At 44.0% G+C, this 23,502-nt stretch overlaps 1 protein-coding gene across 2 annotated transcripts in view; it reads right to left on the bottom strand.

The window, feature by feature from the left end:
* Positions 1-23,502, bottom strand: part of MRC2 (mannose receptor C type 2) — a 143,550-nt gene that overhangs the window by 59,821 nt on the left and 60,227 nt on the right. For both annotated transcript variants that reach the window (XM_033918346.1, XM_033918345.1), the window contains exons 9-12: positions 20,878-20,985; positions 19,185-19,300; positions 6,337-6,485; positions 3,625-3,842 (exon numbers count right to left, since the gene is read on the bottom strand). In XM_033918346.1, coding sequence (XP_033774237.1) covers positions 3,625-3,842; positions 6,337-6,485; positions 19,185-19,300; positions 20,878-20,985 — 591 coding nt within the window. The remainder of the gene's footprint in view (positions 1-3,624; positions 3,843-6,336; positions 6,486-19,184; positions 19,301-20,877; positions 20,986-23,502) is intronic.

Raw genomic sequence — 23,502 nt, forward strand, 5'->3', positions numbered from 1 at the left:
TTATGTTCATTCAGACAAATTTTTATGGAACGCATTGTCCGTCCAATGAGTTATATATATAAAAAAACAATTGATACATTGTTTTTAAAAAAAACCCAAATACATGAAAGAAAAGAAAAAATACAGAATGAAATAAAGTCAATGAAGTTATTAAATATGGACTGATGCAGAATAAACCGGCAGTGTGGTGCCTAGTTACAAACAGAAGGTCCATACAAATGTCTTAAATTGATATAAATAACATTGGTTGAAGAGTAATATTTTTATAATATCTTTGGAAGTAAAACTTGATATAAGATCTATAAACTTTATAAAACACATTATTATATTTTCTTATAAAGCACATATTTTAACTGAACTCTCTGACATCCTCAGCCTTACCACTCACAAAAATAGAAGGAAGAAAAGTTCCCGTTTCCTGCTGTCTCATGTCCCCGGCCTATACAATATTTTTCTTCTTCAGACCCTTCAAAAGTCTGACCAAATCCTCGTTTCACTTGCATTATAAAGTACTGAGAATGCCATCTCTCCCCAATCCCAGGTCCTAAAGTCTAAGACAGTAGCGCAAACTAGTGCTGCCCGATTCATGAAAAATAAAAAATAAAAATAAAAAAATTCGATTCGATTCAGCCTATTGAATTGGTTTTTCGATTCGATTTTCCTGCCCAATTGGGTGTTTTGTTTTGTTTTCAAACATCCTGGTGGGTTTATTTTATAGTTTTTTCACCCCCCTTTGGCTTCTCCTAAACACACTGGCGCTGTGGTGTAAATAAAATAAAGAAACAAAAAGGACTTTTCCTCTCTCTGCTAAATCCAACTCATGTTTGTGGTCTAACACCAGCTCTGGCAGGATACACATTTCAAATCTGACATATTGTAATCACAAAACAGAAAATAAAATTAGTTTTTCTACCTTTTGTTGTCTGGTTATTTTTCAAATCTTGTTGATCCAAGGCTCTGGTTGTCTTCTGATAACTTGCTTGCCAGGGTCTCCTTCTTCCTTCTTTCTGCATGCTAGCCATCCATCTGCCATCTCTGTCCTCCCCGTTTCCCTTCCCTCCCCAGTATGGGGAGAGAAGGGAAACGGGGAGGACAGAGATGGCAGATGGATGGCTAGCATGCAGAAAGAAGGAAGAAGGAGGTCTGGCATCTTTCCTTTTTTCGTCTCCCTCCACAGATCCATCTTTTCTTAACTACCCTTTCATCCAGCATCTCTCCCTCCTTCCTTACCACCCCAGGGTCCACCATCTCTCCCTTTTTTTTCCCAACTACCCTCCTATCCAGTATCTGTATCCCTCCCTCCACACCATCCCTTGTGTCTAACTTCTCTCCCTTTCTGTTCCTTCCCTCCCTAAAAACCATGATCCATCATCTCTCTCCCTCTCCTCTATTTTCAGACCCATTATTTCTTCCCACCCAAAGTCCAGCATATGCGCGTCTCTTTGAACCCCCCTCTTCCCTCCGTGTATTTCTACACCAGTGCCCCCCTCCCCTGAAGACCTGTCTCTCCCCTTAAAGGTCTGCCTCCCACCCCTGAAGGCCTGCACCCCCTTGAAGGCCTGTCCCCCCCCTTGAAGGCCTATTCCCCCCTTGAAGGCCTGCTTGCCTGTCCCCCTTGAAGGCCTGCCTGCCTGTCCCCCCCCTTAAGAACATAAGAACATAAGAAATGCCTCCGCTGGATCAGACCTGAGATCCATCGCGCCCAGCAGTCCGCTCACGTGGCGGCCCAACAGGACCTGTGCAGTAAATTTCTATCTATACCCCTCTATCCCCTTTTCCAGCAGGAATTTGTCCAATCCTTTCTTAAACCCCAGTACCGTACTCTGCCCTATAACGTCCTCTGGAATTGCATTCCAGGTGTCCACCACACGTTGTGTAAAGAAGAACTTCCTAGCATTTGTTTTGAATCTGTCCCCTTTCAACTGTTCCAAATGCCCTCTTGTTTTTTTATTTTCTGAAAGTTTGAAGAATCTGTCCCTCTCTACTCTCTCTATGCCCTTCATGATCTTGTAAGTCTCTATCATATCCCCTCTTAATCTTCTCTTTTCCAGGGAAAAGAGTCCCAGTTTTTCCAATCTCTCAGCGTATGAAAGGCTTTCCATCCCCTTAATCAGTCGTGTCGCTCTCCTCTGAACTCTCTCGAGTAACGCCATATCCTTCTTAAGGTACGGTGACCTATACTGGACGCAGTACTCAAGATGTGGACGCACCATTGCCCGATACAGCGGCAGGATAACTTCTTTTGTTCTGGTTGTAATACCCTTCTTGATTATACCTAGCATTCTATTCGCTCTGTTAGCGGCAGCTGCGCACTGTGCCGTCGGCTTTATTGTCATGTCCACCATTACCCCCAAGTCCCTTTCTTGGGTACTCTCAGTCAATAACATCCCTCCCATCGTATAATTATACCTCGCGTATACTCGGGTATACACATGCAATACTTTACACTTCTCAACATTGAATTTCATCTGCCATCTCTCTGCCCATTCCCCTAGTTTGTCCAAGTCACTTTGCAATTCTTCGCAGTCCTCCTTTGTCCGAGCTCCACTAAATAGTTTGGTGTCGTCCGCAAATTTTATTATCTCACACTTCGTCCCTGTTTCTAGATCATTTATGAATATGTTAAAAAGCAGCGGTCCGAGCACCGAGCCCTGCAGAACACCACTCGTGACCTTTCTCCAGTCTGAGTAGTGGCCCTTCACCCCTACCCTCTGTTTCCTACCCTCTAACCAGTTTTGATCTATCTATGCACGTCTCCGTCCACCCCATGGTTCCTCAGTTTCCGGAGTAGACGTTCATGAGGCACCTTGTCAAAGGCTTTCTGGAAATCTAGGTATATGATGTCTATGGGGTCTCCTCTGTCCATCTGTTTGTTAATTCCTTCGAAGCAGTGCAATAAGTTAGTCAGGCACGATCTCCCCCTGTAGAAACCATGTTGGCTGGTTATCAGAAGTTCGTTTTTTTCAAAATGTTCATCGATGTTTTCTTTTATCAGTGCTTCCGCCATTTTCCCCAAAACCGAGGTCAGACTCACCGGTCTGTAGTTTCCCGGGTCACCCCTTGAAGGTCTCTCCCAACCCTTGAAGGCCTGTGTGCCCGCCCCACTCTGAAGGCCTGATGCCCCACCACACTGTGAAGGACCGCTCGCCCTCCAATCCTGAAGGACCGCTCATCCCCCTGGCCTCCCCGCACCACCAACGGTAGAGAAACAGCCCGCAGCAAGATCACGATGCCAGTGATCCCTGCGCTGCGTCGGCGCTGCTTCCTCTGCCGCAGTCCCGCCCCATCTCTGACGTCAGAGGAGGGGCGGGACTGCGGTGGAGGAAGCAGCGCCGACGCAGCGCAGGGATCACTGGCATCGCAATCCCGCTGCAGGCTGCTTCTCCACCGCAAATGGTGCGGGGGGGGGGGCAGGGGGAGAATCCGGACGTCGGGGGGGGAACCGGACGCCAACGGCTTCAAGGTTGGGAGCACCCCCCTCAGGGCTTGCACCCGGGGCGGACCTTCCCCCCCTTGGTACGCCACTGTTGGGCAGCACCATAGCCTGAAGTACTGTCCTCATAAGTTCAAGTGCATGCACACATACAAAGACACACACGCAAATGTGGGACAGTACATGCTCACCTTGTAACAATGCCGAAGGTTGGGTCCAGAGCTCCATCCCTGGGGGCAGGTACCTGTCAGGCTGGGGGTAGGGTATGGCACTGGTAGCTCAGGGGTTACTGAGGTGCCTAACGATTGCTGACAGATGTACCTAGCCTGGAAACTGGTGCAGTCCTTGACTTCCCAAAGTCCCATAGAACGGCCTGTAGCTAACACTACACAGCCACCTCTGTCATAACCTGCAAAGAGACAACAAATTGCCAGCTGTCAGGATCTAAAGAGACACATCATAGACATTGTCATAACCTGTGAGCAGAGGCATAACCAGACAATTTTGGGTGGGCCTGAGCCAAAGTGGGTGGGCACAAAATTTTCTCTGCCCCACCTCAAAATATAAATCCTTTAGCTAATGAGCATTCCCAAGCTCTATCAGTTGAAGATTGAAGATGGTCAGACCTCCCTTTTACCAAGTTTGGCAGGCAGCAGCAATGTCCCTAAGTCGGTCATGCTGGCACCCCACAGGTGCTTAGTTGTTCGTGGCTTAAGGATGTTGTCATCAACTGCAGCGCTTGGTAGAAGGGAGTTAGGGCCGACTGTGCAGGAGGTCCTCAGCTGGGGATCCCCACCAGTTATACAGTGGGGGTTACACCTGCTAGGGCCCAGGTCAGAAAATAAAAAGAGGGCTCCCCTCCAATTTTCCCACCTGCCATTACACCAACAGACCTTCACTAAATACAGAACAAGGGATCACAAATTAGAAATAAAAATATTTTGACAAAAATTGAACTGGGAACCTCAAGAAGTTAAACTTGGTGTATATTGCAACATTTGAGATATAAAAACAGAAATGTATTTCCTTTTCTACTGAACACAGTAGAAAGAAATTTGCTATGCACATTTCCCAAAGCTAACATATTCCATTTAAAATCTTCACAATAAAATTAATTTTTTTCTACCTTTGTTGTCTAGATATTTTATTTTTCCATCATGTTAGTTCCAGTTTCTCTTTTCTGCTGTTCTGTCTGTAGTCTGCTAATTCTTCCTCAAACAATTGCTATCTATTTGTCTTTTCTCATCTCTCCTGTCTATTCCCTCATTATACCTGCCTCTGACATATTGATCATTCCTTTTTAGCTCTTTTCTGCCTCTTTCTCACCCTTATCCTCCTTTTTACATTTCAGCTACCTATCAAATGTCCATCTTCTTTCACCCCTAGCTCTTCCATTCCCCATCTCATGCCTTCCTTAACCCTCCATTCCCCTTCATCTTTAATCTACTCCCCATTACCATATTTCTATCCTCTGTAATCACTATCCTCTCCTTCATTTCCTTGTCACCCCTCTCCTCCTCCTTCTAGCCATTCCAATAGATTTCCACCTTCCAAGTGTCTTCTTTTCTCTACCCTTCTAGCCCAGCATCTGTTTCCTCTTCTTCCCCTCCCTGCCCTTATAACCTGACATCTTCCTGTCCCTTCCTGTCCTGTCCCCCATGGTCCAGTATTTCTGCCGCTCTCTTCCTTCACTCCTATTGTTAAGCATCTCTCCGTCACTCCCTTCTGCTCCTGGATCCAACATTTCCTTCTCTCTCATCCATCCCTATATCTAACATCTTTCTCTCTCCCTCCCTTGTGTTCTGGGTCCAACATCTATTTACCCCCTCCCCCATGCAGCATTCTCTCCCTTCCTCTGTCATGCCTTTCTCCCACATTCTCCCATCTTTCTTCCCCTCCCTTTTGCCCTGGGTCAAACATCTCTCTTCCCCTCTGTTGCTGCATCTCTCCCTTCCTTCCCTCCACTATCATGTCTAACATTTCTCCTTCTCTCCCCTTGCTTCCTCTCCCTCTTCCACCCCTATGTTCATTTTATTATACTTAATAACACCATCCATGACACAATATATCTCAATGGTTTACAAAGTAAAAGCAGAATATATAACAGATAAATATACATCTTGTGCATATACTAGAAATTCAGGCCCACTGTATTCATGCTGACTGCCATTCTTCTCTCCTCACATCCCAACATTTCTCCCTCTCTTGCTCCTCTCCCCTCTCCATGCAGCATCTCTCCCTCCCCTCCACCCCTGCATCCAACTATTCTCTCTCACTCCTCTTCTCCCATGTGCAGCATCTTTCCTTCCTTTCCTTCCCTCCCCAACTCCATTTACAACTCTTTCTAGCTTTTATGGGTCAGCAACAGCGATTCCCACATGCTGCTCTGCTGCTAACGTGGAAACCTCTCCTCTGCCACGTCCTGCTTGGACAGAAACAGGAAGTTGCTGCAGAGGATAGGCTTCCGAGTTAGACAGCAAGACATGTGGGAATCACTGCTGCTGCTGGGGGACCTGTTGAAGTGATACTTTAGAGAGGGAGAGGCAGGATCACAGGAGTCCAACCTACTCCCCTCATACCGGGTTTATCAAGGACCACCACTACTGGGTGGGCCTGAGTCCAAACTGTGTGGGCCCAAGCCCATCCGGGTCCACCTGTGGCTATGTCCGTGCTATGAAGTGCGAATGAGATGGAGACAGAGAGAAGGTCATTAAAAGATGGAAATGGTGAGAACAAGGTAGCAGGATGTACAAGGAAGAAGGTGATACAATACAGAGGGAAAGATAACAATCAGGGATGTGATGGAGATAGAAGACAGAGAGATGAAAATGTGAGTGGAAGAATGCAAGTCTCTACCGCTCCTGTGCCAGTGCCTCCCATCCTCCCTGCACAGTGGGCTGTACCTGGTTGGTCACGGTTCCAGTGAGTGAACATGACATCATCATTGCTTAGCCAGCGAAAGATCCCAGTCTGATTCAGGTCCTGCAGTGCTGTCCAGAAATATTCACCAACCGCACCATTAAGCTGGCTGCTGATATATGCCTGTTCAAATCTGTATCACCATCAGAAAAGCAGCATTTAAGAATTGTATAGTCCTTATTTATACACACATGCACAACCCATTAATCCCCAGTCCCATATACACACAACTCATTCATACCAAAGTTTACTGGATCATCAATTCATAGTCCCATATATACACACAACCCATTAAAATTCCAGTCTACTGTTGCATGAAGAGCCTGGGATGGGGGTTATTGTGGTTACTCCTGTTTGAGAGTAGGAGGAAAGAAGCTTTTGAGGGGTTATAACCAACTAAGAAACCAATAAAAATGCATCTTGCATTGACACTGTGAGATTGTATTCATACTATTGTATTCACTTCTTTTGTGCACTTATATATTTTTATTGTCTCTCTTGTTTAATAAACAGAGTTTTCACATATGAATTTAAGAATAGGCAGACCAGGTCAGACCAAAGGTCCATCTAGCCTAGAGGCCAATTCAGTTCACAAGTACCTGGCAGAAACCCAAATAGTAGCAACATTCGATGTTACCGATCCCAGTGCAATCAGTGGCTTCCCCATAACTGCCTCAATAGCAGACTATGGACTTTTCCTCCAGGAACTTGTCCAGACCTTTTTTAAACCCAGCTAGGCTAGCCACGGTTATCATATCCTGTGGCAACGTGTTCCAGAACTTAACTATTCTTTGAGTAAAAAAATATTTCCTCCTATTTTTTTAATAGCATTTCCTTGTAACATCTGGAAATGCTATTAAAAAAATTAAGCAGGATGCTACTTTTGGTGACTCTATTTTGGTAGCGGGCTCATCAATCCCACCCTGATTTTTCAGGACTGCTCTGTTACATCCCACTGGTCTCAGAATAAAGTGGGATTGTACACGAAGGAAAAATTAGGTTCTTACCTTTGCTAATCTTCTTTCTTGTAAATCCACACCTTATTTCTGGAACCCGCCCTATACTTGCTGATTCGCCAGTCGTCTGCCTTTATAAGTACTGATAAGCTGGATTTCTGTTTTTTGACCAGCCTTTATAAGAGTGCCCTAGTCTTTGTAAAAAAAATTGATTTACTTTTACCCATAGACCTCAATCAAATCCCCCCTTAGTCTTAAACTCTTTAGTCTTTCCTTATATGAGAAGTATTCCATCCCCTTTATCATTTTGGTCATACTTGTTTGAACCTTTTCTAATTTCACTCCCCAGTGAGCAAGAGTCTAGTTCTCTGGTCATAAGCCAGAGGGCACAAGAACTGGGGAGGTGGTAAATGCCATCTACTCATTAGACAGATTGGGCAGAAGAACAAGATGCCTAAGATAGAGGGCATCTTTATGGTTAGGGAGACTGCCACAGTTAATATTTACATAGGAATAACGACAGCGGTGAGTAGTTTGTATTTTTCTTTGTGCTGTTTCTGGAAATATTCATTTTGATTGACGTCATTGGGAATGCTGTGAGGATCTTGGAAAACAAAAGAATATTACTGATGCTAATTTTTGTATATTTTTTATTTATATAGTGATTATTTTTTGTATATTGTGTATTTCAGTTATGTTTTAGAATAGATTGTAAGCCACTTTGAAGGTTTTCTCTAGGGCAGGATAGAAAATTTTAAAGAAACTTGGAACTTGGAATGCACATTCTTTTGAAAGAGGGTGCTGTATTGGAAATGAGTTGAGTCTCTTTCATTTGAAAGGAAGCTCTGGAATGAGAGGGCATAGGATGAAGTTAAGATGTGACAGGCTCCGGAGTAATCTAAGGAAATACTTTTTTACAGAAAGGGTGGTAGATGCATGGAACAGTCTCCCAGAAGAGGTGGTGAAGATGGAGACTGTGTCTCAATTCAAGAAAGTGTGGGATAGGTATGTGGGATCTCTTAGAGAGAGGAAGAGATAATGGTTACTGCAGATGGGCAGACTGGATGGGCCATTTGACCTTTATCTGCCGTCATGTTTCTATGGGACTACTCTTTCTGAAATAGTGCACATTTCTTTCATGCCATGCATGATGATTCATACCTGCACAATGATACACTACTGGGAAAAGTGCACACTGTTTCAGAAAGAGTATGCCTTTTATTTCCAAACTAGTGTTTTAGCCCATTACATTCATTACACTTCCTGTGTCCATTCTTGTTCGTCTGTTATACTCGTCTTTCTTTTCTACTCCTATTATCATTTACCTGGTTTGTAGTTTGCTCTTTTCTAATGTGTGTCCATTTTGATTTTGACAGGCTATCTTGTTCCCCAAAGGGACTGCTGCCGCATAGCGGTGGCGCTGATGACTCCGCCCACTTTCCACCACCGGTAGCATTGACTACAAATTTGCCTGCTTTATGGCGCATGCTGCTAAGGCGCGCGCCAAAGGAGCACACCTAAGGAGCAGGTCCTGCTCCTTTATGCGCTCCTTCATGCAGCTACTTCATGCTCTAGTTCAGTGTTTTTCAACCTTTTTTGGGCAAAGGCACACTTGTTTCATGAAAAAAATCACGAGGCACATCACCATTAGAAAATGTTAAAAAATTTAACTCTGTGCCTATATTGACTATATATAAAATAATTCACTTGAGTGCCACCGCCGCCATCGGGAACAGGCCGGCGCCAAGTTCTCCCTGCTTCTCTTCCCCGCGGGGCCGACCAACTCTCGTCACCCGTCATCAATTCTAACGTCGGAGAGGACGTTCTAGGCCAGCCAGGCAGCGATTGGCTGGCCCAGAACGTCCTCTCCGACGTCAGAATTGATGCGAGTGGCGAGAGTTGGCCGGCCCCACAGGGAAAAGCAGGGAGAACTTGGCGCCGGCCTGTTCCTGATGGCGGCAGTGGCACTCAAGTGGCTAAAGAGCCGCAGTTTGCCGGCCTAGGGACAACACTGGAGGGTGGCCAGCTGTGCACCCCTTGGGATGTAAACCCGGGGTGGGGCAGACCGCCCCCCCCCACCCTGGTATGCCACTATCTGTACCTCACTCCCTCCCTATGACCAAAAATTCTCCTTTCTTCTATTCCCCGTGTACACAACCATCTCTTTCCCTCCCTTCCTCTCTCCAAAGTCCATGCCTTCTGTGTCCAAACACTCATTCCCTCCCCCACCTCAGCATCTCTTTCCCTCCCTTTCTCTCTCCCAAGTCCATTTCTTCTGTGTCCAAAAACGCATTCCCTCCCCCACCTCAGCATCTCTTTCCCTCCCTTCCTCTCTCCCAAGTCCATGCCTTCTGTGTCCAAAAACCCATTCCCTCCCCCACCTCAGCATCTCTTTCCCTCCCTTCCTCTCTCCCAAGTTCATGCCTTGTGTCCAAAACGCACTCCCTCCCCCCTTTTGTGTTCCGTGTTTGCCTCCCAGCCCATCTTTGCAACTTTCTCAGCAAAATGAAGCTCAAGCCACGAGGCTTGTCTTCTGCTTCCTGCCTGCCCTGCCGCGCACAAATAGCCGAACGGAAGTATTCTCCGACGTCAGCGCTGACGTCAGAGGGCAGGCTTTGCTTAAGCCCTCCCTCCGACGTCAGCGCTGACATCGGGGAACGCTTGCGATCGGCTATATGTTACCTGCAGGGCAGGCAGGAACAGAAGACGAGCCTCGCGGCTCGAGATGTATTGAACTCCACGGGTCCCCCGTCCAGCTCTCTCCTGTCAACGTGGGGCGGACCGCCCCTCTCCCTAGACTGTGGCCTAGGACCCTGGGGGAGCCCGGGCCCCCTGTCAGCTCCGGGCCCCTGAATGCAGGACTGGTGGTACTGCCCTGATGGAGGCCCTGACCGTACGGCACACCAGGCAACATCTCGCGGCACACTAGTGTGCCGCAGAACAGCGGTTGAAAAACACTGCTCTAGTTCATTTCTTATACAATATTATTTCCACCAAAGCCTCACACAAATTAATACCTCAACTCGGAACTTTCCTTCTTATATACAACCTTCTAATTCCTTTTCCTTTATTCCACACTTCTTTCCATCTTAATTCCCCCACACCCCAACATTCTAGTTCTAAAACAATGGCCTCCATTCCTACTATATGGGGCCGCCGGCCTCTTAAAAAAACACCCCTTCTTATTCCGAGCGAAATTCAGCCAAGATATTATATCACCATTCCAACTTCCCCTGCCTCTAGCATTCATCCTACTTCACTTTACTCCCCCTCTAAACTTAATATAGGTCTGTTAAACGTACGATCTATCAAAAACAAACACCATCTAATCCATGATACCATTACTCAATACAACTTTCATGTCTTATGCCTCACTGAAATCTGGCTAACTCAGGGGGAGGAGGCTTATTTAACCCAAGCTTGTCCTACCAACTTCAAGGCAATTTTTCAACCCCGCCCGAATAAAAAAGGAGGTATAGCTGTCATTTATCATACCTCTATCCCTCTCCAGCCTGACACTTTCAATTCTTACTCCAATGATCCAGTAGAAACTCTTCAATTCTCCATAAAACACTCCCCCTCTCTCAATTTCCTTCTTATTTATCTTCCCCCACCAGTAACCAAAACCTCGCTTTCTACCCTTATCTCCACTATATCAGACTTTAATATTTCTTATCCTGATTCCATTGTCCTTGGAGATTTCAATATTCACTTCAATTCCCCCAACCACTACAACATTACAGAACTTCTAACTTTAATATCCGACTTATCATTATCCCCTCTTATCTCTATGCCTACCCACTCCGCTGGCAACACCATAGATATGATTTTCTGTCCAACTTCTATCAGTCATCTTTTTCAAAACTTTCAATTTCATCCTCTACCTTGGTCAGATCACACCTTAATTAACTGGCAATTGGACCTCCCTGTACACTCATGTTATGCCCAACAAAAAAATATCTATATCCCCCGAAATACTAATAAAATAACCCTTTCCGCTATCCAGAACTCCTTTAAATTAAACCTCAAAGACTTCTCTTCCCACTCTATTGATGAACAATTCTCTCTCTGGAAAACCTCCACAAAATCCTTAATAGATTCTCTGGCACCTCAACAAGAAAAAACTTACTCCAAGTCAGAATCAAAAAAACAACCCTGGTATAACGATAAACTTGCCCTTCTTCGACGACAACTTCGTTCTGTAGAACATAAATGGCGAAAAACACGCCGCAATAATCTTCTTATCCTGTTCAAGGAAAAAGCCTTTTATTATAAAACTGCCATTCAGCAAACCAAGAAAGAATATTACTCCAAACTTATCACTTCCACCCGTAATTCCTCCGCCCTCTTCAATTTAGTTCAATCGCTCTCAAAATATTCTAAAAAAAAACCTTTACCCCTAACTATGCAGCCATCTGCTAATGATCTGGTACTTTTCTTTGATACAAAAATCAAGGATATCAGATGACATCTAGGACCTTCCCCTCCTGCTTCTCCTCCTCACATCCCCGATGACTCTATTCATCTATCATTCAGCACCTGTTCAAACTTCAAAATGCCCTCACTAGCAAATCTCCTCCTTATCTTACAGTCTTTAAATACTTCCAACAATCTTATGGAGAGTATTCCCCCCTCACTCCTTAAAAAATTATTTTCCTTCTTTGGCCCATTCATCTGGGAAATGGTATCCAAGTCTCTTTCTGACAGCCTAGTACCTACTGCCTGGAAAACAGCCCTCGTTATTCCAAAATTGAAACAACACAACTTAGATCCCTCTCTGCCGGCAAACTACCGCCCCATCGCCAACCTACCTTTAATCTCTAAACTAACTGAAAAAATCATTCATACTCAACTTACAGAATTTATCGAAAACACCCACGCTTTACATCCATGTCAAACAGGCTTTCGTTCTTCACATTCCACTGAACTGTCACTGCTAGGCCTCATCTCAACTATACATTACTATCGTGACCACCAAAAATCTGTTCTTCTTATTTCCCTTGATCTGTCTGCAGCTTTTGACACTATCGATCACTCTCTCCTCATTAACCAACTTAAAGACTGCGGTATTACAGGTCCGGCTCTTTCATGGTTCACTTCATACTTTAACGAACGTAGTTTTAAAGTTCATGTAAATAATGAAACTTCTACATCTACATCACAAACCTATGGTGTCCCGCAAGGTTCCATTCTATCCCCACTGTTATTCAATATCTTTCTGTCTCCTCTTCTTACGTTAGCACAATCTATTGGATTCACGATCTTCGCCTATGCAGATGACATACAACTACTTCACCAAGTCAACACCTCAAACCTTTCAGATATAAAAGACATAAACAATAAACTGGACGCTATAAATGACTGGCTCTACACAAATAAACTTTCTCTCAATATTGATAAATCCTGTGGCCTTTTACTCCCAATCAAAAACAGCGAGTCTCTATCAGGAAAAATTTCTATCAAATCCACTCCTATACAAATGGAAACAAAAATAAAACTATTAGGAGTCATTATCGATAAGGATCTTACTTTCCATGATCACATTAGTTCGGTTGTAAAAATCTGTTTCTTCAAACTTCGCCTTATTCGTTCACTAACTTCGATTCTAGGGACTGATGCAATTAAAATTTTGGTTCATTCTTTAGTCATTTCTCACCTAGATTACTGTAACTCTCTTTACAACGGTCTCCCCCCAAAAGAAATCCGACGTCTACAATTAATACAAAATACAGCAATAAAACTCATTTACAAAACAGGCAAATATGAACATGTTACCCCGCTTCTGAAAGAAGCACATTGGCTCCCTATCACACATCGTATTACTTACAAAATCATCCTGCTGACCTTCAAAATAAAACTCTCTCACCAGCCTTCATATCTTGATAAGCTTCTCATTCCTCAATGCTCTTTACGTACTCTGAGGTCAACAGATCAAAAACTCTTGCTAATCCCTTCCATAAAATAATTCTTTTACACCTGGAAAATAAATTTTTCTGTAGTCACCCCAACGCTGTGGAATGCTCTGCCACAGCAATTCCGAGATGAACAACATCTAGATAAATTCAAGATAAGCCTGAAGACTTTTTTATTTCGTGACGCCTTCACTTGTGGTTAAAGTTCTTTTCTCTCTTTTTCTTTTTTTTCTTTTCTCTTTCCTCCTCTTTTCTGTTCCTCTCTTATTCAACCAACCGCTTTAAAAAAGCGACCCCCACCCAATATGTTTTACCCCACTCCCACTTTCTCCCTCTCTCCTCAAAATATGTAACTTTTCCCCTCCTTTCCCTTTTACCTTCACTTTCAAGTTTGTCCAGTTAATGTCTTTGATGTTCACTCTCATCATTTTTAAATATTTATTATTATTTTTTTTTTTTTTTTTCTCTCTCTCTTTTTAAAATTTTATTGTTAACTGGCCAGATACTTGTTGATGGTCGGTATATTAAAAAGTTAATAAACTTGAAACTTGATTACAGTAACGGGTGCTAGAAAAGCCCCACCTATACCCTGACTCTGACCCCACCCATGCCCCGCCTCTATCATACTCGGACCCTGCCTCCCACTGATCCCAGTCCCACCACCTCACCTTTCACCATTTGGCCCTCCTGACAGGGTCTTTACTTACCCGAGGCAGCAGCAGCAGTCCTGACATACCAACCTTTCCTCCCTCAGTGCCCAAAGCAGCAGTGGTCCTACCATTTCCATCTCTCCCTTTCACACCCTCTACCATCTCTCTCTGACCCTGTTTCACCTCTTTTGCCATCTTTCTCTTTCCTGTCCCCTCTGTCCTTCCCCAAGACCATCTCTCTCTCCTGCCCCCTCCACACTCCCTGAAGTATATCTCTCCCTATCTCCTACCATCTCTCCTGGTCCCCCTAGTAGCCCCTCTGTCCTTTTCATCCATCTGTCTCCGTCTCTCTCTCCTCACCTCCTGCCTCTGTGGAGCTCTCGCAGCTCCTCCTCGTCCTCCTCCAGCCAGGCTTCAGCCGCGACCGACATCCGCCTTGGGGGATTCTCGCGCATGCGCACTCCTATCTGCAGTGCCCTACAGCACACGGAAAACAGGAGCACGCAGGTGGGAGTGCGCATGCGCGCTTAGGGCTGTATTATATTAGATAGCACGCCCTCTTTTAAAAGCATGTGCCCTATAATAGGCAAACGGAAAAAAAAAATTTTCAAGTCTTTTTCTGCTCATTTTGGGTTTTTACAACATGCAGCAACATGTGATACGTTGTTGACATTTCCCACGCCATTGGAGAGACAGCCCATCCTGCAGACAGTATCTTCTCACTGTGCCGTCTCATCATCACATCTGGCTAGAAACTAATCATAATTCCTGTTTCAGTGTCATTGCTCCATCTTTTTGGAATTCCCTTTATCTGTCCTTTAGAGTAGAACCCTCATTTCAGGATTTTAAAATTATTTTTAAAACTCACTTTTTACTCAGGCCTGTCTGCAATATGGCTCAGTACTCTATCCTAAGGCAGTTCTGTGTTGGTCAAGTAATATATTACTCAGTAATATCTTATTATTTATGATTTACTGTAACTTAATATATCATCTCTCCTCAGGAGATAAAGCAGTGAACAGTAATCAAGTAATGAATCTACTCCTTGGGATTAAGCCAGGGTACTTGTGGCCTGGATTGGTCACTGTTAGAGACAGGATAGTGGGTTTGATGGACCTTTGGTCTGACCCAGCATTGCACATCTTATTATAGGTGCCCTGTATATGAGGCTTGGGGAGGCAAAGCCACCCCAAACCCACCTGTTAACTTCCCCTCTTTTCTAAGTCCTGCTGCCCACACATTAATGGCCCAAAGTCCTCTAAGCAGCAGCAGTAATAGTCATACGAAGGCACGTGGGACCTGTTTCCTGTGTGTGCCACCACTAGCTCAGTCCGTCACGTTCCCTCCGATGTAAACTTCCTGCATCAAAGGGGCGTGGCTGGCAGAGCTAGTAGCAGATGTAAACGCTCAAAAAAAAAAAAGAGCCGACAACCCCATGAAAGGATTAGAAAGGATTCACAAGATAGATTAAAGGGTAAATTCTATAAGAAGCACCCAAAAGTTAGGCACCGATATAGGCAGTGTTAAGCATGAGTCAAGTAAAATCGGGTGCTGTTTAGTGAATCACGCTGAGCGGCACCTATTTCAGAGGCGCCCTTTACATAGGCCGGCTCTAGGCGCAACGAAAAGGTAGGCGCCCATGCAAGCGCTTAAGCACGCTTAAGAGCAGCGATTCTGTAAGAAGGCACCTAACATGTAGCCACGCCCACGCCTAACCTGCATAGCGCCTGTTTTTTTGGAAAGCCGCCTAAATTTTCAGAGGCGCCTTGTTACAGAACCGTGCTTTCTTGATAGGCGCCTAGGTTTCAATCCTTGCTGATTCAAAAGCTTAATTGAGCTTGTTATTCAATTTAAATAGGCACATATCTAGATAGGCGTCTCCGAAATAGGTGCCTAGCTTTAGGCGCTAGTTACAGAATTTGGGCCTAACTGTCTATACGGATGGACCTGCTATTTAGCTGCATATGCATTGTATCTAATAAATGATTTGAAACTCAACACCGTCACAGGTTGATGTATACGGTTCCCTCCCCAGTTTTTTCTTCTCTAGAGAGCTAGTAGCAGTACACACAGGACACTGGCTCTGCCCGTCTTCACTTGGCTTATATTGCTGACTGATTCTGGCCTTTACCAAAGAAACACTACAAAGTGAGTAAGCCAGCGAGTAAGCAAGAGGGAAAGAAAGTGGATGATGCTAGATGGGGGGGTGGAGGATAGTTTAAGTTTCAAGTTTTATTAGGTGTTTATCTACCGCCTATCCAGGTTATATAAACGGTTTTACAATCAGGTACTCAAGCATTTTCCCTATCTGTCCTGGTGGGTTCAAAATCTATCTAACGTACCACCCGGGCTATGGAGGACTGAGTGACTTGCTCAGGGTCACAAGGGAGCTGTGCAGCGTTTGAACCCACAACCCCAGGGTGCTGAAGCTATAGCTCCAACCACCGCGAGTAGAGAGAAAGGTGGGGTAATGCTAGATGGAGGAGACGAGTCACAGAGGAAGAGAGAGAGAACAGGTAATGATGGCAGAGAGAGAGAGAGCGAGCATGGGGATGTGATGGTGGAAAGACAGAGAGAGAGTACAGGGTAATGGAAGAGAAGAGACACACACAGAGAATGCAGGGTAGTGATATAGAAGAAGAGACAGAGAAAAACATGAGCTAATGATGGAGAAGAGAGAGAGAGAGAGAGAGAGGATAGAGTAATGATTGAGGAGAAGAGATAGAGAGCAAGAGAAAATAGGGTATTGATGAAGGAGGAGAGAGAGAACAGTATAATGATAGAGGAGAATTAACTAAACTAAAACTTAGTTTTAAAGACCGAGTCATCAACCAAGAGGAACTTGACTCAGTTTACAATAATGTAAAACATAATACATAAATGTGACAAGAAAAATTAGACTGAAATAATTAATTTCCAAAATGTTTAGCAAACATAAAAGTTTTCAGAACTTTCCAGAATAAAGCAAAAGAACCTAAACTTCTTAATGTAAGCGGTAAAGCATTCCAGAATTCGGTTAGTTTAAAAGCAAAAGAATAACTAGGGGCTCCTTTTACTAAGCTGAATTGCCGCACGTGCTAAACCTGTGCTACGTGGCTAGAACTAACGCCAGCTCCATGCTGGCGTTAACGTCTAGTGTGCGCAGCAATTCAGCGCACGCTAAGGGTGCACTAAAACCGCTGTCGAAGCTTCGTAAAAGGAGCCCTACAGCTCTTAAAGTTTTCTGTTTTTACCACTGAGAGAGGGAAATGTAAGTTTTAATTTTTGAGAACTTCTGGCAAGATGAGATCTATGAACAAAGTGGCAAAAATGCCAAACAGGATCTTAAATGCGATACAAAAGGACAGATAATGTTGGAGAACAGACAGAAATAGGTGGGATAATGCGGGCTAGGCAACAAAAGCAGAGAAAAGAATTTTATTTTTAATTTAGGACGAAGTAGGGTTTAGTCCAGTTTAAAGATTAATAAATTAAGATTAAACAAAATTAGAAAATATGCTGTTTTCATTGGACTAATTTAATACATTTTTGACTAGCTTTCAGAGATCAAAATATCACATTATTTTCTGTTTTGTATTTTTGTTTGTTAATCTATAGTGTAATGATTGGAATATTATATACAGGATCGGTATGTTGTCTTCATATTTTGCAGAGTACAGGGGGACATACATTAATGTTTCTATTTCTCTGGTGTTGCACTCGTAGGCGCTCAGTGGTTTGCTCTCGATGTACTGCTGACACAGGTGTCCTTCCCAACTCAAGGATTTTAAATTGCCTCTCTATGCCCCATCCTACCCCATCCTAGACCGTCCCGCTCCTCATCACCCTAACTCTGCCCCAGCCTCTCCCCTCTTTAGCTTCCCTAAACATCTGAGTTACCGATCACCTATGCATCGCATGCTGTAACTAGAAGTAGGATACCAGCATTACTACCATTTCCTTTTTTTTTAATGTGCAAATATATTTTATTGAGCTAAGCAAAAACACCAAACTGGGTAACAATACAGAGTACAGAAAAGCTCAACATTTTGAAAATGACAAAAACCCAAACCCCACAAATCACTTCCCCCCAAGGAACCCTACCCCACCCCCAAACAAACCCTCCCATACCCCCTCCCCCCCCCCCCCGGGTCCTCCTTCCAGATACAACAGTACCAAAGGAAAACACAAAAGAAAACAGGCTGACCATATGCAACATGATGAGACGGAAAACAAAGATTCAACAGTTAAGCAAATGGCTGCGAGCCAGAGGAGTCAGGGTTGTTCAAAAAGGTTCCCAAGTGCGTTGAAAGACGCGGCCTGAGAGAGAAGAAAGGTCCATCACATCCCTCCTTTCCCACATCAGGAGAGTAATCATCCGACAGCGCCAAAGAGAGTAGTCAGGAGCATCATCTTCAAGCCATTTCAACAAAATACATTTCAGGGCAATGAATACAGTCCACTTAAGGAAAGCTGCAGCCCCCCTTGTACAAGGGAAATAGTGTGGGACAGCTCCAAATAAGAACAAAGGGGAGCAATGAATGGTGATTGTCCAAATGCGCTCTACAAACGCAAAAATAGCATTCCAAAAAGCTTGTACATTAGGGCAAGTCCAAAACATGTGTCCCAAGCTTGCTTCTGGGGCCTGGCAACGAAGACAGGCAGCGGTCTCACGCAGTCTTGATAAGTAAGCCCCTCTTAGGAGAAATGTATAAACGGAAGACCAACTTATAGTGTTGTTCCCAAAAGGTGGTGTATTTTCGAAAGGTAGGCAGCCTATGGACAGCCTGCAAAAGCACATCATCAGGCAATTCAATTGCAAGGTCACAAGCCCAAGCATCTCGCAATTTAGAATAATTAAACAAGGGGGACTCATCCTTCAAATGGCGATGATGGAACTTAAGGGGAACAGGAAGTTGGGAACCAATGGTAAAAGCCGTAGATAGCATCTCATGACAAGAGGTTGCAAAGAATGAGAAGGCAAAGAAGAGATGTAATGGTGTATTTGCATGTAAGCAAAATAATCAGTGGGTGGGAGAGCAAATTCGTCCCGCAGCTGTGTAAAAGACTTCAGTTTGCCATCATCATCAACCAATTGAAACACCCTTTTTTTTTTTTTAAAGTTCAATCAGTTTTATTAGCATTTTGTTATAGGATATACAAACACAGAGCTCATGATCATAAATCTCCTTGAGCTTGAATTCAAAAATCTACAAATCCAGTCCAAATCCTTTCCAATGAACAGAAGTTCTTTAGCCTAAGTAGCAGAGCCATAGGTCTCAACAATGGCCCATTCCTTCCCTGCTCCTGTTAGATATCAGGCCCCAGGTCCTACCTGTTGATGATGGTGACAAGTGTGGCCCCATAGTCTGAGCAGATCTTTTGTGCTTCACTGTAACTCACTCGTTCCTGTCCCAGCCAATAGCAAGATGGACTATGCCACTTCCAGCCCTACAGAAACAGTGGATCAGTGAGTAGAATCAGTAATGAAAGAGTAATGGAAAATCTAGCATGATCCCCTCAACACTTCTGGTGCAGACTCAAACCTACCCTGAGCTTTAGCTTCAAAAACAAACAAAAATTGTTATGGTTTTACTACTGAGCTCACTAGGAAAAGTCAGGCTTACCATACATGGTGATGCAGTTCAGACGGGGCAGGACATATTTGCACAATGAGAGGTTGTCTCTTATCATTCATAGATTCTACCACATAAATAAGTGTCCATCCCAGAAATGAGAAACCTTCCCCCCACATAAAATACATCTCAGTACTGCCCTGCAATACACCTTGCTAGTATAGGACAGGGCAGGAACCCCCACATACAGCTCTGCTAGTGCACCCAACCCGACTCTTGTCCTAGCACCTCTTGCTATTCCAGTACTGAATTGCTAAGGATCTGAGATTAAGAGGTCAGCACTGATGATATCTAGGCTGCAGAAGCAGGTCAGAGCATACAGAACAGTGCAACCTGACAAGCAGCAGAAAAGTGGACGGGTCTTTCCCTTTGGGAACAAGAATATTCCCACCTAAAATCTTCTACTACCATCTTGCCAGCATTAATTCTCCTCCAGGTTATTCCCTTGGTTTTTAAAACTTAGGAGACTGATTTATCACTTCCTCCTTCTTACAATTAGTGCCATCCAAGCATAAATGGTAATGCCCACTTTATAGAATTAACTCTAAAGTGACTTTCTCAAGGTTATAAGGCTCATATCAGTGGCAGAAGCAGGAACTGAGCCCTGATTTTCCTGGTTCTAGTTCCTTGTTCTAATTGTTAGGCAACCTCCAATTCCAAACATTCCAACTGTTCCCTCTAAGATGAGCAGGAGTCCTCCAACTGCAATGCTGCCTGTAGGGGGCAGTGCTTTAATATTGTGTTTTCAATCACTAGGGACAGGCAGGGTTCCTGGTGTCCCTCACTACTAAAAACGTGATAGTGAAACAGCCACCCCCCTCCTACCTCCCACTAACAGGATTGTAGGTCAGGGGGTCTCTAAAATTTTCACCACAAAGGCCACATTGGGTATTTCAGCACTCTTCAGCCGTAGAAATAAAAGCATTCTTATGGACAATTAACTGTAACGACTAGATCAATTTAAAGATTAGTCAAAGCGCCAGAGCTACCTACATCGCCGCGAATTGACACTGCCGATCGAGGCCGAACAAGTACGAAGAAATACCGCAAAGTATACAATTACGATTCAGTATTAAATAAAGTTGTGAATAATATTAATATTAACATAATATGGAATATCGGTATATTTTGAACACAATTTTAATTAATGCATTTGAAGTCTATCAACACCCCATGTTTTGGAGTTGGTTTTTTTTACGGATTCTCATTGGAAAATTAGTCCAATTGGTGCATTTCCGCACAATTCTTCCATGAGCCGGACAAAATCATATCTCGGGCTGTACTTTGAAGACCCCTGTTGTAGGTGGAAGATTTTTGCTCAGTTTAGAGAGAACAGTGCCCGTCTGATTGTCTGAAATCTTCCTTGGTGCTGGACATCTGCTGACCTCTTACCTTTCTGCAGCCATTCTCTTCTTCCTCAGCCTCTTGGGCAACCTGTCCATGCTTCTTACAGATGGATGGCAGCGTCTGATTGCAGGGACTGTCATTCCATCGGCCATCCTACAGATCAGCCGAGACAGCAATGTTGCCAGTGAGAGGGGATAGTCAAAGAGGGACAGAGGGCAGAAGTGAGGATACACATGGACATGAGGCTTAGAGGATGTCATATTTCACTTCCCTTTGCAAATATTTCCAACGAAAAGTAGTAATACCAAATGACGAACAAAGAAACAAAATCCAACAAATCTGCAGTATGGGCACAGTAGATCAAAGACAAAAAAAAGAAAACTGCAGACCACTGTACAAGATGCAGGCAATGTTTATTACAATAAACAATTTGTTACATACAGATAGACCACCTTAGGACAGGTAAAGGAACCCAACATGGTCCGTGTTTCAATCAACACGTCTTCATCACAGCTCTCTCAGCAGTGACAGATCAGGCAAATTTGTTGCGAACATACTTTATTACCACGTGTTGATCGAAACGCGGACTGTGTTGGCTCCCTTTACCTGTCCTGGCGTGATCTATCTGTACGCAACAAATTGTTTATTGTAATAAATATTACCTGCATCTTGTACAGTGGTCTGCGGTTTTTTGGGGGGTTTTTTTTGTCTTTGTAATACCAAATGAAAACCAAAAATATTAACTTTAATGAGTATTAAAGTGAACCAGATAATATGAAAGAAACTGAGCAAATATTCCTGCACTCAGATATTACATGATCATTTTCTTGTAAAAAAAAAAAAAAAATCACTGGCAACAATGTAAAAAAAATGAATCATTAAATGATAAAAGACATCAAAAATCCGCAAACCAACATTCTCATATATCAAAATATGAAAGTCTTTCCTCCCCTTTTACTATACTGCAACAGCAGTTATTAGCATAGTTATTAGTGCAGTAGCATCACAAAGATCTAGGAAACAAACATTAATAATCATTTCCATGATTTCAAATCCTTTCTTCAAGAATTCTCCTTGTATTGGTTTCAGTTACTAACCTCCCCTTTTACTAAACAGTGATAGTGGTTATTAGCGCTGAAAGCTCCGCGCTGCTCCCGATGCTCAGAGTTCCTATGAGCATTGGGAGCAGCACAGCTGCATGCACTAATAACCACTATCACGGTTTAGTAAAAGGGGAGGCTAGTAACCGAAACCAATACAAGGAGAATTCTTGAAGAAAGGATTTGATATCATGGAAATGGTTAATGTTTGTTTCCTAGATCTTTGTGATGCTACTGCATTTATCTATTTTGAACTCCTGACACTGGCAGATGCCAATGCAAATCCATGTTGGGTTTTTTGGATTCTATGTAATATTCTTATACGCTATCCCCCCCCAATTCTATAAATGATGCCCAAAGTTACCTGTGCGATTGGGTGATAACTTAATTTGGGCCAATGGCACCAGAGGAGTTTTTTTGAAATCTTATCAACCCAGAAAATGTTTGAGATCTGAAAATAGTATGAAGTTGAGTTTGGAGGGTAAGATGTTAGTCTCTCATGTTAAGATTGGGGCAACAATGCTGTCTATAGCAGGTGCCAAGCTATGGAATTCTGCGATTCTGTGATGGGAGACTGAACTTTAAGAAAATGTTGAAAATGCAATTACTGTATTTTTCGCTCCATAAGACGCACTTTTTTCCACCCAAAAGTGGGTGGAAATGTCAATGCTTATGTAGCGAAGATACTTTTTTTTAAACACCTCACCCCTACCCATCATATCTTTTTAAATGGCTGCGGCCGATATGGCTCTTCCTAGCGTTGGTGAGCGCCCAGCTGTCTCAAGATCCTTTGGAAGCCTCCTCTCACTCTCACCTGCGGTGATCAGATCCAGCGTCCCGCCGGGGCCTTTAGACAGGCAGGGCCTTAACTCCAAGCTGCTTCCCTCATCCAGCGAGAGGTCATCTTCTGCACTGTGACTGCTGCTGAGATAATTACATTAGCCTGCAGAGTGAACTTAGCAGGCTGCCATTGGCCTCTGAAGCACGTTGCCTCTGCCACTGTCCCTCCCCTGATATCAGAGGAGGGGCGAGAGTGCGGCAGAGGCAACGTGCTTCGGAGGCCAACGGCAGCCTGCTAGGTTCGGTCTGCAAGCTGCTGTAATTAGCTCAGCGGTGGTCACAGTGCAGAAGATGACCTCTCTTGCTGGATGCAGGAAGCAGCTTGGAGGTAAGGCCGCGCCCTTTGCGAGGGCCCTGGTGGGACGATGGATCTGGACACAGGAGGGGGGGGTGAGAATGAGAGGAGGCTTCCAAAGAACCTTGAGGAGGGGCAGGAAAACAGACTTGAGGACAAGGCAGATGCTGGACTAGAGGGGGTAGAGAAGGGAAACAGTCAAAATGTTAGCAGAAGGAAGATAGAGAGAGAGAGAAACCTGAAACAAAAGGGAAGCAGAAGAGAGGGGGGCAGATGTTGGACTTCAGGGTGTATAGAGGGAAGAGAGAGAGAGAGACTACAGAGAGGTAGAAAGATTCTGGACCAGGGAGGGAGGAAGGAAGGAGAGACAGAGAAGCAGAGAAAGACCTGGAAGAAAAGAGAACAAATGCTGGACATGGGGATGGGATGGGGGGT

This window comes from Geotrypetes seraphini, chromosome 13 (assembly GCF_902459505.1).
Source record: "Geotrypetes seraphini chromosome 13, aGeoSer1.1, whole genome shotgun sequence".
Classification (NCBI taxonomy): domain Eukaryota; kingdom Metazoa; phylum Chordata; class Amphibia; order Gymnophiona; family Dermophiidae; genus Geotrypetes; species Geotrypetes seraphini.